Source organism: Biomphalaria glabrata, chromosome 5, assembly GCF_947242115.1.
Source record: "Biomphalaria glabrata chromosome 5, xgBioGlab47.1, whole genome shotgun sequence".
Taxonomy (NCBI): Eukaryota; Metazoa; Mollusca; class Gastropoda; family Planorbidae; genus Biomphalaria; species Biomphalaria glabrata.
Window position 1 is genome coordinate 19744954 of NC_074715.1, and position 13345 is coordinate 19758298.

At 37.1% G+C, this 13345-nt stretch overlaps 1 protein-coding gene across 1 annotated transcript; it reads right to left on the reverse strand.

The window, feature by feature from the left end:
* Positions 1–1072: 1072 nt before the first annotated feature.
* Positions 1073–13345, reverse strand: LOC106066903 (chymotrypsin-like serine proteinase). The gene is made up of 6 exons (XM_056029571.1): positions 13114–13345; positions 12163–12308; positions 6615–6821; positions 4805–5015; positions 3599–3715; positions 1073–1198 (listed from the first exon to the last, which is right to left on the reverse strand). The coding sequence occupies exons 1-6, from the start codon at positions 13175–13177 to the stop codon at positions 1146–1148; spliced, it is 798 nt and encodes a 265-aa protein (XP_055885546.1). The 5' UTR covers positions 13178–13345; the 3' UTR covers positions 1073–1145.

The window sequence follows — 13345 nt, forward strand, 5'->3', positions numbered from 1 at the left end:
TTTTCAAGGAACAAATCTATTGTATTTGCAATTTATTAAGGGCCTGTAAATTCATATTAGAATATTTTTTTAGTAAAACATTATTTAAAAGGTCTTTTTTAATAGGATGAATAATGAGCTGTAGATGTCAGGAGAATGCGTTTCTACGGTGAAGAATTCAAGAAAACGCTTTTGGCGTATCTATCTATCTATCTATCTATCTATCTATCTATCTATCTATCTATCTATCTATCTATCTCTCTCTATATATATATATATATATATATGTATATATGTATATATGTATGTATGTATGTATATATGTATGTATGTGTGTATGTATGTATGTGTGTGTGTGTGTGTGTGTGTGTGTGTGTGTGTGCAGAGCCTTATTAACCAAATATGAGCCATATCTCGTGTCCTTCACACAATTGTGCTGATCTTACTCTGTTGGTGATGTCAACATGTCAGTATTTCATTCGAACTCAATACGTTTGCTTGTAGTAGCGACAGAATGTAAACTTCATGCTCTCAAACTTCCTACACTTACCATGACCAGTTACTAAAAGTGCTGCAAAAGGACTCCTAGGGAACAACTAGTTACCACGTCGAATGGTCTCCAGGGTGTCTCAATGTATTCATTGGATGGTGATTTTATTAATTTGTACAAAATATTTGTTACTTCTGACTAGATGTAATAATTTTATAGCAATCTCAACTACATGCAGATTCCTTGATATCTTTTCATGGTTTATAACACTTACAGATTATGAGTTTTTTCAGACTGTGTAAACGCTTTACCACAAACAATACTTTTAATTTGTTTTAGTTTTTTCTTTAAGCTTAATAATAAGCATAATTAGCTCAACTGTATTCCTATTTCTGTAACTGATAAATTCTCTTTGAAAATTTTCAGTATCTTTGGTTGTTTATGGTATATACATTATTATGGCTCAATATTGGTTCAGTAGTAACTGTTGCAAATGTGATTTAGTTGCAAGTTTGTGACGTATTGAATGAGTCTGAATGACTCTCAGGGGCCGCCAACAAGTTCGCCATCTCGATACAACTCAAATAAACACAAACAAAATCAAAGGATTTTCTTTCATTTTGTATGCGATGCACATTGAGCAACAAAATCTGGAGATACAAGCTGTCCATCTCTTTTAGAGCCACTTTTTGTAATCATGCATACTTAAGTAGATGCTGAGTTGATCACCTGAAACATTGATAATACAGTTTATTAAAACATTGTTTAGATTTTAACAAATAGCTTTTCAGTTTAAATATTTTTTTTAATATATCACTTGTCCATTCTATCTATCCACTTTTCAGTCCAACAACACAGTGTGGCTGCAGGTCCACTCGCCATTTATCTGCAGGGCGAAGGGCGTTTCTCTTTATCTTCGTCTCTTGATTCCATAATTTCCTTCTTGTTGCTTTTGGGCGGAAGAGGTCCTCTGTATCAACACTGTGTTCTTGTCCCGTTCTAAGTAGGACATTGCACTAGCAATAATAAATCTGTGCTATTAGAAACAGTCTTGCCAACTATTTTTGCTGAGCGCCATTTCATGCTTTTCGTTTGCACAATGCGCTATTTTTCTGGAACAGTTGACAAAACGGGGTGGGGAAAGGAAGAAGGAATATCTATGTGAATGCCACGGTGATCGCTTTTTAAAAGCAATTATTGAAAAAAGGGGGCGGGGTAATGAGTTGTTAAGCGCTCGGCTTGAAAACCTGAGGTCCTGGGTTCGAATCTCGAAGAAGACTGATATTTCAAAAATGATTTTGAGGGTGTCCATGAGTTTAACTCTAATGGGTACCTGATTTTTGTTGGGGAAAATAAGGGCGGTTGGTCGTTGTGCTGGCCACATGAAGTCCTGCTCATTAACCGTTGGCCAACGAAACAGATGCCCTATAGACCGCATGGTCTGAAAGAGAAACTTAATTTTTAAAATTTTTAATATTTTTTTTAATTAAAAAAAAGTTGAATGGCCTGAATTCAAACTCAGGGGTCAAGGCTCCTCAACCTATCAGGCTCCTGTGGCATTTTACGTCTCGAGAGACGATATTTTCCCTTTGCAACTTCTTGTGTGACTAAAGAGGCCAATCCTTGATACACAGCTGCGATCGCAGGTTGGGCATATATAATCACCAGGCGCAGTTGCATTTTCACCCTTCTTTCTGTTTCTGTGTGTATGATATCTGCAATCCGTGACCCTTCCTTTATGCTCTCTCTCCATGTGGATCTGTCCAGTGCCACCTCTTCCCAGCTGCTAGTGTCGATTTCAAAGAGCTTCATGTCGCGTTTGCATACATCAGTATAACGTAAAAGTGGGCGACCAGCGGCTCTCCTGCCTTCTATTAGATCGCCATACAGGATGTACTGTGGAAGTCGACCTACTGGCATTCTACTAACGTGGCCAAGCCAGCCAAGGCGTCTGCTGCTGATAACAGCGCGGATGTCCTGGCACCCTGCTTTTCGTAGCACTTCCTCATTGGTTATCTTATCTTTCCACCTTATTTTAAGGATCCGTCTTAGGCATCGCAGGTGGAAGACATTCAGCTTTTTTTCCTGCCATGAGTAGGTTGACCATGTTTCATTTCCGTACAGCAAGGTGCTCAACACACAGGTCCGGTAGGCTAGGGCTTTAGTACTGTTAGTACACACAAGTCCGGTAGGCTAGGGCTTTAGTACTGTTAGTACACACAGGTCCGGTAGGCTAGGGCTTTAGTACTGTTAGTACACACAAGTCCGGTAGGCTAGGGCTTTAGTACTGTTAGTGCGCACAAGTCCGGTAGGCTAGGGCTTTAGTACTGTTAGTACACACAGGTCCGGTAGACTAGGGCTTTAGTACTGTTAGTACACACAGGTCCAGTAGACTAGGGCTTTAGTACTGTTAGTACACACAAGTCCGGTAGGCTAGGGTTTTAGTACTGTTAGTACACACAGGTCCGGTAGACTAGGGCTTTAGTACTGTTAGTACACACAGGTCCGGTAGACTAGGGCTTTAGTACTGTTACCTAACACGCTAACACTGTGCAAACCAAATGCTTACGAAAAATTCTTTGTTTTAGTTATCAATAATTAGTTCAAACTAACTCTACACAAAGTCTAAAGGGAACTAGTTTAGCTTACACCGCCACATCTGTCTAGTACAATTTCTTTCCCATGTTCTTTACCAAACAAAGTAATTATTTACCAATAGTCTATTTTATTATATTTTATTATATATAGTAAATTCTATTTTTAAAAACGTCAATTCTATTTTTAAAAACGTCAATTCTATTAGGCCTATATATAGTCAATTCTATTATATATAGTCAATTCTATTATATATAGTCAAACCTATTATATATAGTCAATTCTCTTACATATAGTCAAATCTATTATATATAGTCAATTCTCTTGTATATAGTCAATTATATATTATAAATTATATATGCAAATATATGTAATATTTGGATATCTTTCTTTATTGATTTTACAACTTGGCAGGTAAAAAGAATAATTGTGCCAACTTTGAAGTTCCACCGAGAATTGGCGAGCGAGAAATAACGTGTTCCAACTTTGGACAAGAGTTGCTCTAAGCTTTGTGACAAGAAATGTGAAACTCACCATCACAATTTTGTGGTTGGAGTAGTAAGAGTCCGATGAGAACGTTTTTTTGTTGTCCACACAACAAGGGGGCGCCCTCGTCATTCGCACAGACAGCGTTCTGACCTCCTGGTCTACCTAGGAGTTTAAGGCGATGCATCAGAACTTGAAAATATCTAAATATCATGATATCGGACTTTCAATATTTGTTCTAGTTCAATGGTTCTCATACTTTTTTGACCCGGGGACGCTTTTATATAGTCAAAATTTGATCAAGGACCCTTAAGTCAAAAAGCTACATTTTTATGCAAAGAATATAAGTTACAAAAGTAAAAAAAGAAACATGATTATTGAGTTTATAACTTTTGATAAAATAGAATTGTAAAACATGAAAGACTTGCATGAGGATGATGAAATTTTATGAGTGGATTTTATGTCCCATTCAATGTTTGCAACCGCAAATCGCACACAATTCTAAGTTGGTTTCTTTTATTTGTGAGGATGCTTATTATGGTTATGAATCCATAGTGTACTAAAATTAGACAACAGTTCACAGCGTCTTGACCATGACCCAGAATGCAGGATAGAACAACGTCTTGACTATGACCCATAATGCAGGATAGAACTTTTGAATCGGATTTTCTAACCACAATTTGTGGTATCCATGTTGAGACGTTGATTTCAGATTCTCGTTTGCGGCTATGTCACTAAGCTGCTGATGTATAAGTATGGATTTAATCTGTGATTGGTACCTGAGTTTGGCCACACGCTAAAGGGTTCAATACCCAGTTGTGAAGATCCAAGTGAAGAATGTCTTCAATTATTTTGTTTAGATCGTCATAAAATAGTTCAAAACAGACATTTTAAGCAGGACTGAGAAGCAAGTAGATCATTATTCAAATTATTCGGTTCTATAAAGTGGCTTTTATTGAAGACGTTTGTTAATTGTATACAATTTGTATTATTCTGTAGACCCCTACCTCAGGGGTCCGTGGACCAAAGTTTGACAACCACTGTTCTAGTTTATGAGATCTAAACGGGAGGGACGGACAGACCACACAAAAACAATAGCGGCTATTCCCCGTTCGGGGATCAGCTAAAAGAAAGCGTCGTATTTGTCAAAACAAGCATGTCAGAGAGAGAGAGAGAGAGAGAGAGAGAGAGAGAAAGAGAGAGAGAGAGAGAGAGAGAGGTATACAATTGCAACTCGATGTAAAATTCATTTACCCAATCTATCATAGGCACAAATGTACCTTGGGTTTCTCAGGTAATACGCTTCCTCAGGCCACCTACTGATACACTCTTCTTTGGAGATGACATATAAAGAGGCCGTTTGGAGTGTTGAAAGCATTTGTGGATCATCCGCATTGGTTTGACCCAAGCCAATAGTTACACAACTGGTATTGATATAACTTGACCAAGTGTCTACTCTAGGAATCTATTATTCAAATATGAAATCCACAATCAGTTTATGTCTTTAGAAATGCGGGAGTTAACAACTTTTGTATTTGACTAGAGTGTACAACGTTCATCTTTTATGTACTTAGAATCATTACAATATCAAAATAGGTTCCCGCAATAAAGTATAGTAGAAATACGTAATGACTGTTAATCGTAGACATTTATCAAAGGCATTGGCTATACCAATGGTCAGTGAAAATAAATGCTTACTTTATGTTCTAATTATATTTTAACCTCAAACATTTTATATGCCATTGAGAAGTTAGAAATACCAGTAGGGGAATCGAACACACAACTTTCGAAGTTTTAGCGATACTCTCTACTAATTTCGCTAGCCAGACTGACTAGTTTCAAATAATAATTCTAAAAAAAACAAATGCAGCACATTTATACTTTCATGTGCAAAATTTTAGTTTGAACTTAATCCTCCCTTTCATACAGCACAGGCCTCTTTTACTCTGTATTCTTCTAAAAGGATAACAAGGCTTGTTTTCAAGTCCGAAGATCAGTGAGGAATGCAGTAGTTCCCGTGGTTGCGCAGCCTCATCTGTGACCTACATATTTTGCCACACCCAGGGGCAAGTATAACCATTGTCCGCAGGTGGTCGAATTATATTTTCTTTTCGCCGTCTGCGTCTGTCCTCGGCAGCGGATTTTCTTTTCTAAAAGGATAAATTAATTACAAATGCTGTCTTTGACTTATATTACTTTCATTTCCAAATATCTTCATTATATCACTAAATACAAAACATATCCATGGTATGTCAACTTCCTCTCTTTTGTCTCCCTTTTTTTAAAGCAATGCGTTGGAGAATGATTTGACCAAAGCCGATATATTAATTAGAGTATATAGGAACCACGAGACGTTTAATGGACTGAAACATTCTAATTATTGCATAGCGCTATGACAGGGGTTCTCAACCTGTGGATCGCGACCCCCTTAGGGGTCGATTGACGATTTGCCAGGGTCGCCTAAGACCATCGAAAATATGGATTATTTTTGTATATTATTCTATTGCTGTGTGGATGGGGGTCACCGAAGAGTGAGATTGTAAAAAGGGGGTCGCCGACCTTAAATGGTTGAGAACTGCTATGTATCCATACGGGCTTGTGAATCTGAAGTGCAAGCTTATTTATACACTTTAAAAAATATTATTCAGTTTAGGTCTGAACTATTTTGCATAATGTTAGAGAATGTTTAGATTTTCATACAATATTGACACAATATTGACTTTATGCTTAGAGAAAGTTTACAGAATATTGACTGAATGTTGACAAAATATGGGCATAATGTTGACAGACCGTGGATAAAATGTTAATTTCTTAAGAGGACTTTGCAATCCACATTTCTAAAGGAAAAGTCTCTTTAAAATAAATTGTATCAGTAATCTGTACAACTGATCAGTGTTTTACCTAAACCTTTTACCTGTGATCTCAACTTGTACATTTTATTGAGGACCTCTACCTACTTGAACATTGCTTGGGGGACCTTGTTTCATGTGGCCCGGACTTACCTGTAACTGGACGTTTGATTTAGAACAGTGACTTATTTATGTGACCTAGAGGCTTGACCTACCTGAATATTTTTATTAAGTCTGACGTTAGTGGCCAGAGTGAGCACGGCAATACCGTCCTTTATTTCGTTCTTATTGGGCAGTTTGTTTCTCGTGACGCGAAGAGTTTGCTGGAAAGCGTTGGCAGGTCCGTTCACGCTGTCCCAACCGAGTATCACCTTCAGCTGGCTGGCAGTATCGTGCACCACGCAGAAGGACAACGTCATGAACTGATAGTCACAACAAAACAAACAGAAAGTTCAAACCAAAGGAAAGTTTGTGTTTTAACTCATGGGCGCTTATGTTAGTTCTTTGTGTGTGTGTTTGTTGTTTGTGTCTAAGCCCTAAGCTATCTGGATAAATGTCTTTTTTTTTTTAAATATAAAAAGACAACAATCAAAGAGGGCAATTTAGTGGCGGAGTGGCAGAGTGGCAGAGTGGCAGAGTGGCAGAGTGGCAGAGTGGCAGAGTGGCAGAGTGGCAGAGTGGTAATGCGTTAGCGTGATGTGGTGCGGCATCTGTATATATAATTCTCTTCGGGGCCAACAATTCGGGAAAAGTCATGGAAAGATCACTCTTTTAATTCTGAAAGTCAGACTAGAGTTACCCCACGTATAATTTTCGCGGAGAGCGAGGCTCAGAAAAAAAGAGGAGGGCATATGCTACGCCGCGAGTCGGCTCGTACAGTATAAAAGTCTACGCTTATGTCTCAGAAGCCCGCGTATGACACTCGCCTTGGGCTACGCGTAATGCTAGGGCCAACTCTTGAAGATAAGTCTCCAAGTGTTTTAATCCTTGTGTAGATTTCCTTTGAACCTAATCACCTAGTAATACAATTAATTACAAAGCTTATATCAACAACATTTTAACATTTTTTTTCTCACATCAAGTTGAAATTTTACTTAATTATTCATAGTCGATAACAATACACGAATCGATTTCAAAATTTAAGCGAATAATCAATAATTTAGTACTAATTAAGTTTGCTTGATATAGGGAGCTAAACCCTGTAATTTACAGATGACAGTAATTAGCAGTTCTTTCCCTTAGATAAGCTTTGTTTTCTTTTTTTTATTTGTTTGTTTTGCATTTATGGAGGGCGGTGACATCTATTATGTATGTGCGAGTTTCTGGTGTAACCGCGATGAAAGAAGAGCGCATGTTTTGATTGTATAGGCTGAAACATTTCTGATGAAATCACTAGCTGGTCTGGCGTAATGGAAGTAAATAAATATTGGTGTGAGAAGTGAAGAGAGGCAGAGAGAACACTTGTAAAAGACGTACGACTGAAAGGACGTTTATTTTAGAGTAAACTAGATTTGGTCTCCATTATCACTTCATTTGTGACTCTACCTAGATCTGTTTTCAAACTGAATCTCTGCAGATTTATAAATAAAAGATTTTTTAAACGTTTTTTATGTATATTTCAAGTTCTACACTGAGTATGTAATACACCTACATCAGTTTAGTTGTACTCGTTGTTGATAGCTACAAACCAATGATCCTGTTTTAATAACATGTACATCTAGTAGGCCTGGCGCCAACAATATAAAGTATTTCTTTAAGACCTTGTGATCTATAGGGCAGATGATGTACAGGCCAACTGTTAACAGGCAGCGTGTCACGTATGAAGCGCATTAACCAACCGCCTTTACTTTTCACTATTGGTGTCAGAGTTCAAGTTTTGGATTTTCAGGTACCCAGTACAGTTGGCTAGACTAAAAATCCCGAAATTATAAATCCCAGACTTCACCAGGATTTGAACCTGAGAGCTAATCGGTTCCGAAGGGTAGCACTTTACCACTTAGCCACCACCAACCTTGGTTCGAAGCATATGTACTCTCAGGAGTGATCGTACTTGGCTAGTATATTATCCAACTCTAAGATTGCTCAGATTTTATCATTGGAATTATTTTTCACATTATTCGTAGTGACAGATAACTTACCATGGTAAGGTGATCGAGACAGATAACTTACCATGGTAAGGTGATCGAGACAGATAACTTACCATGGTAAGGTGATCGAGACAGATAACTTACCATGGTAAGGTGATCGAGACAGATAACTTACCATGGTAGGTGATCGAGACAGATAACTTACCATGGTAAGGTGATTGAGACAGATAAATCAGACTAACAAGGTCAAGGTCTTTTGACATACAGACCCATGGAAAAATGACGATTTCGGGTTCAAAAAGTTATAACATGCGGGCGAAAATTTGATGCCTCTCACCACTTGATACCCTGTGGAGTCCGCAACACCCGCACATTGTTAGGTACGCCGCTGGTTAATTATATTAATGTCATATTAAGGGGAGGATTACTTTTGGAAATAGAAATTTTGGACCTAAAAATCGATTTTTAGATTTAAACATATTTAGATAGTTTATCCATTTATTTACTTCGTAAGTCATTTCATTTTTTGAAAATAATTCTCCAAAATATATATATATATATTTACATTTTTTTGGTGCATATTAATCACGATTTTATAAGAAAATCCAAAAATTCCCCATAGTATAATAACTTTTGTGCATTGCAAATAAAATAGTCATATTAATATTTTCAGCGTCCAAATGTCTTTTAGGATTTGACATCACTTTCTAATCTTTTATTAGCACATTCTCGCTAAGTTTAGAAACTTGCGTTCTCTTTTAGATTAGTTTTGGTGTAAATATAGCCAAGTTTATAAATCCTGCGTCCTGATTGGTCTTTTCGTAGGATTCCCCTAGCGACTTAAGAGTATCTCAGGTTATCGAAAAGAAATTGTTGAACTGCCTACAGCGTGTTGAAATGATCTTAATATTAACATTTACTTTCTAAACAGTTTTAATCTCTTAAAAAAACGTTTTATAGGTTCTGTGCTAGCTTTTGTTACATCTTGTAAGTAGAATTATCAACAGTTGACTAAGTTGTAAATCTAATTCAAGAACTTGTCAGACTAGTCTCTCTAGATATTCTAGATTTATCTAGATATAGAATATAGATCTAGATCCATATTGATAATATTATACAGTTTACTTCTAGAGTTTAGACTCAACTAATCTCTACGATTGTGACTCATTCAGTGATTGTCTTCAAGTTAATTCTTATTTGAGCTTGACTAGATCTAAGTTTTATTCATAATTATCATACATCTAGATTCTAGCTCTAGTGTTACTACTGCTAGCCATGGGAAGTTAACAAAAAAAGAAGTGAACAATTTCTAGAGTCTCTCAAGATTGCCAAGATGAAGAACACTGTAGGCCTATGTCGAAAAGATCATATACTAGATCTAGACAATGTAACACCAGCTCCTTCAACTCCAACTCGTCAGTGTTGTTGTCTACGCAAACAAGTTCTAAAAAAAATTGTTGATATTCCTGCTATGGACATTGGAAGCTCTAGCTCTCTATGTAATGACCAGCCAATCAGCATATAAAACAATTATTGATATTTGTCAAATTGAAAAAATGTTTTCACCTCTTCTGTGTCCTTATTGTAATGCTGATGGTCTAACTTTGCATTCAGATGACAACAGTCGTTTTGGACTTGTATTAAAACTTAAACTTTACTATGATAGTTGTGGCACTGTGGCGAATGATGTTTTTACATCTGAACGCTCATTAAATGATAAAAATGTTTCCATCAACATATCTGCTGTTGTTGCCTCCTCGTCATGAAGTTTCAACAATTTTTGTGAACATTTAGACCTACCGGGTCTATCAGCAAAACATTTCTAGAACATAACAAAGCTCATTTATAAGGAAGATGTTCGCCAGGCTTTACATAATAAAACTACTCATCTTGTAAGAAAGGAGCATGCACAAAATAGTAATTCCACTCTAAGTGACGATGACATTTTCATTTGATGGTACTTGGATGACCAGAGGACACAAATCAACGATAGGTGTTAGCTGTGTCATAGATGTATTGACAGGTTAGGTCATTTGATTTTCAAGTCCGAAATAAATCGATCCGCCTGCCTACAAAAATCAGTGTCTACCAAGCAGTGGTCCTCTCAAACCCGTATTGTGGACCTGAGACATGGGTACTTTATGGAAAGGAAATAAGACTTCTTGAACGCCTTCACCAAAGATATTTGCACACCATCATGGACATACGGTGACAAGACAGCAATACAAAGAGCGATGTTCTTGCGAAATGGTATGAACTTCTTATAGTCCGACAGTCACGCTGGGCAGGGCACCAATCCAGTATGGGGGATGAACATATGCCCAAGGCAATCTTCTTTTTTGTGAGCTGAAAGGTGGTCGGCGAAACAGAGATGCCACAAAGTAACGCTTTTTTTTTAGAATACAAACGCGAAATTTTCAAGTCTCTTAGGGAAAACTATGCTATTTTACTTTGTTACAAGGTGCACGTTTTACCAATGAAAAAACAAACAAAAAAAAAAACGTAGAGCTTTTTCATCACTTGCTGCTTTGTACTAAAGCCATAATGATTATACTAATTGCAATACATTGCAAAGACTTTCTTCCAAGCCAATAACAGCCTAATAGTTTTACGCAAAAGATGAAATGTAAAACGCAACGACGTGAGCTGTGATTTTCTATACTGTTGGGGGACCTTAGACTTTCTGTTCTAATGTTCATGTTAATTGACATTTAAAACTAAAGGAACACAAAAAGCAACTCTTCAGATTGGTCGTCTTTACCTGATCGTTCATTGTCGTCTTTACCTGATCGTTCATTGTCGTCTTTACCTGATCGTTCATTGTCGTCTTTACCTGATCGTTCATTGTCGTCTTTACCTGATCGTTCATTGTCGTCTTTACCTGATCGTTCATTGTCGTCTTTACCTGATCGTTCATTGTCGTCTTTACCTGATCGTTCATTGTCGTCTTTACCTGATCGTTCATTGTCGTCTTTACCTGATCGTTCATTGTCGTCTTTACCTGATCGTTCATTGTCGTCTTTACCTGATCGTTCATTGTCGTCTTTACCTGATCGTTCATTGTCGTCTTTACCCAATCGTTCATTGTCGTCTTTACTTGATCGTTCATTGTCGTCTTTACCCAATCGTTCATTGTCGTCTTTACCTGATCGTTCATTGTCGCCTTTACCTGATCGTTCATTGTCGTCTTTACCTGATCGTTCATTGTCGTCTTTACCTGATCGTTCATTGTCGTCTTTACCTGATCGTTCATTGTCGTCTTTACCTGATCGTTCATTGTCGTCTTTACCTGATCGTTCATTGTCGTCTTTACCTGATCGTTCATTGTCGTCTTTACCCGATCGTTCATTGTCGTCTTTACCTGATCGTTCATTGTCGTCTTTACCCAATCGTTCATTGTCGTCTTTACCTGATCGTTCATTGTCGTCTTTACCTGATCGTTCATTGTCGTCTTTACCTGATCGTTCATTGTCGTCTTTACCCGATCGTTTATTGTCGTCATTACAAACATATTTCCGAAATGACTTCGGTATATCTCCTTCCTTAATAAATTAATCAACCGAGCGAGGCCTGGTACAATCACATTAAAGCGCTAATAATGTTAATGTCATATTAAAGCGCTAATTATATTAACGTAAAATTAAAGCCCTAATTATATTATAAAGAAATCTTTTACCTGATTTGGGGAGATTAAGACGCCATTACATATTAAGAAAAAATCTTTGGTGTTTGATACTACTGCAGCCTGATATGGATGCTCATACAGTTGGGCCTCTCGGCCATTTATAAGACGTTTTTGTAACTTAGATTCAACTGGTAAAACTAAACATATTAAAGAAGAGATACATTTAAATATGAAAAGACAAGATAATATAGGTCATGGTAAAATTTTCTGATTTGTAATAAAATGTATACTCCTTTATAGTCCTTTTGTTTACAAAAAAAAAAATAAAAAATTAAGCATTTTGTATGCATTCTTTCTATTATTCTTATCTAATCATTCCAATGTTCTGAACTAGTCATTTCAATGTCTTTACCTAGTCATTCCAATGTTCTTACCTTGTCATTCCAATGTTCTGACCTAGTCATTCCAAAGTTCTGACCTTGTCATTCCAATGTTCTGACCTAGTCATTCCAATGTTATGACCTAGTCATTCTAATGTTCTGACCTTGTCATTCCAATGTACTTACCTTATATTCGAATGTTCTGACCTATGATTCTAGTGTTCTGTCATAGCCATTCTAATGTTCTGACCTAGTCATTCTAATGTTCTGACCTAGTCATTTCAATGTCTTTACCTAGTCATTCCAATATTCTGACCATGTCTTTCTAATGTTATGACCTAGTCATTCTAATGTTCTGACCTTGTCACTCCAATGTACTTACCTTATATTCGAATGTTCTGACCTATGATTCTAGTGTTCTGTCATAGCCATTCTAATGTTCTGACCTAGTCATTCTAATGTTCTGACCTAGTCATTTCAATGTCTTTACCTAGTCATTCCAATATTCTGACCATGTCTTTCTAATGTTCTGACCTAGTCAGTCCAATGTTCTTACCTTGTCATTTCAGTGTTCTGAATTAGTCAGTCTAATGTTCTGACCTTGTCATTCCAAAGTTCTTACCTAGTCCACAGCTCAAGTGGATACAAAGGGAGCTCAGCAAGCTGACCCAACAAAACAAGTTCATGTCTGCAGTCTTGTGTTGATGATTACGTCGTTTGCTCCAAGGAAGCTCCCAGTTAGTGTAGATACAGTATCAGTACAGTCATGCTGGACTAGAACAAAAGAGGCTGTTATTGTTCTTTGAAACGACTTGATCTGTACATAACGTGACATTTGCCTATCAGTTAGCTCA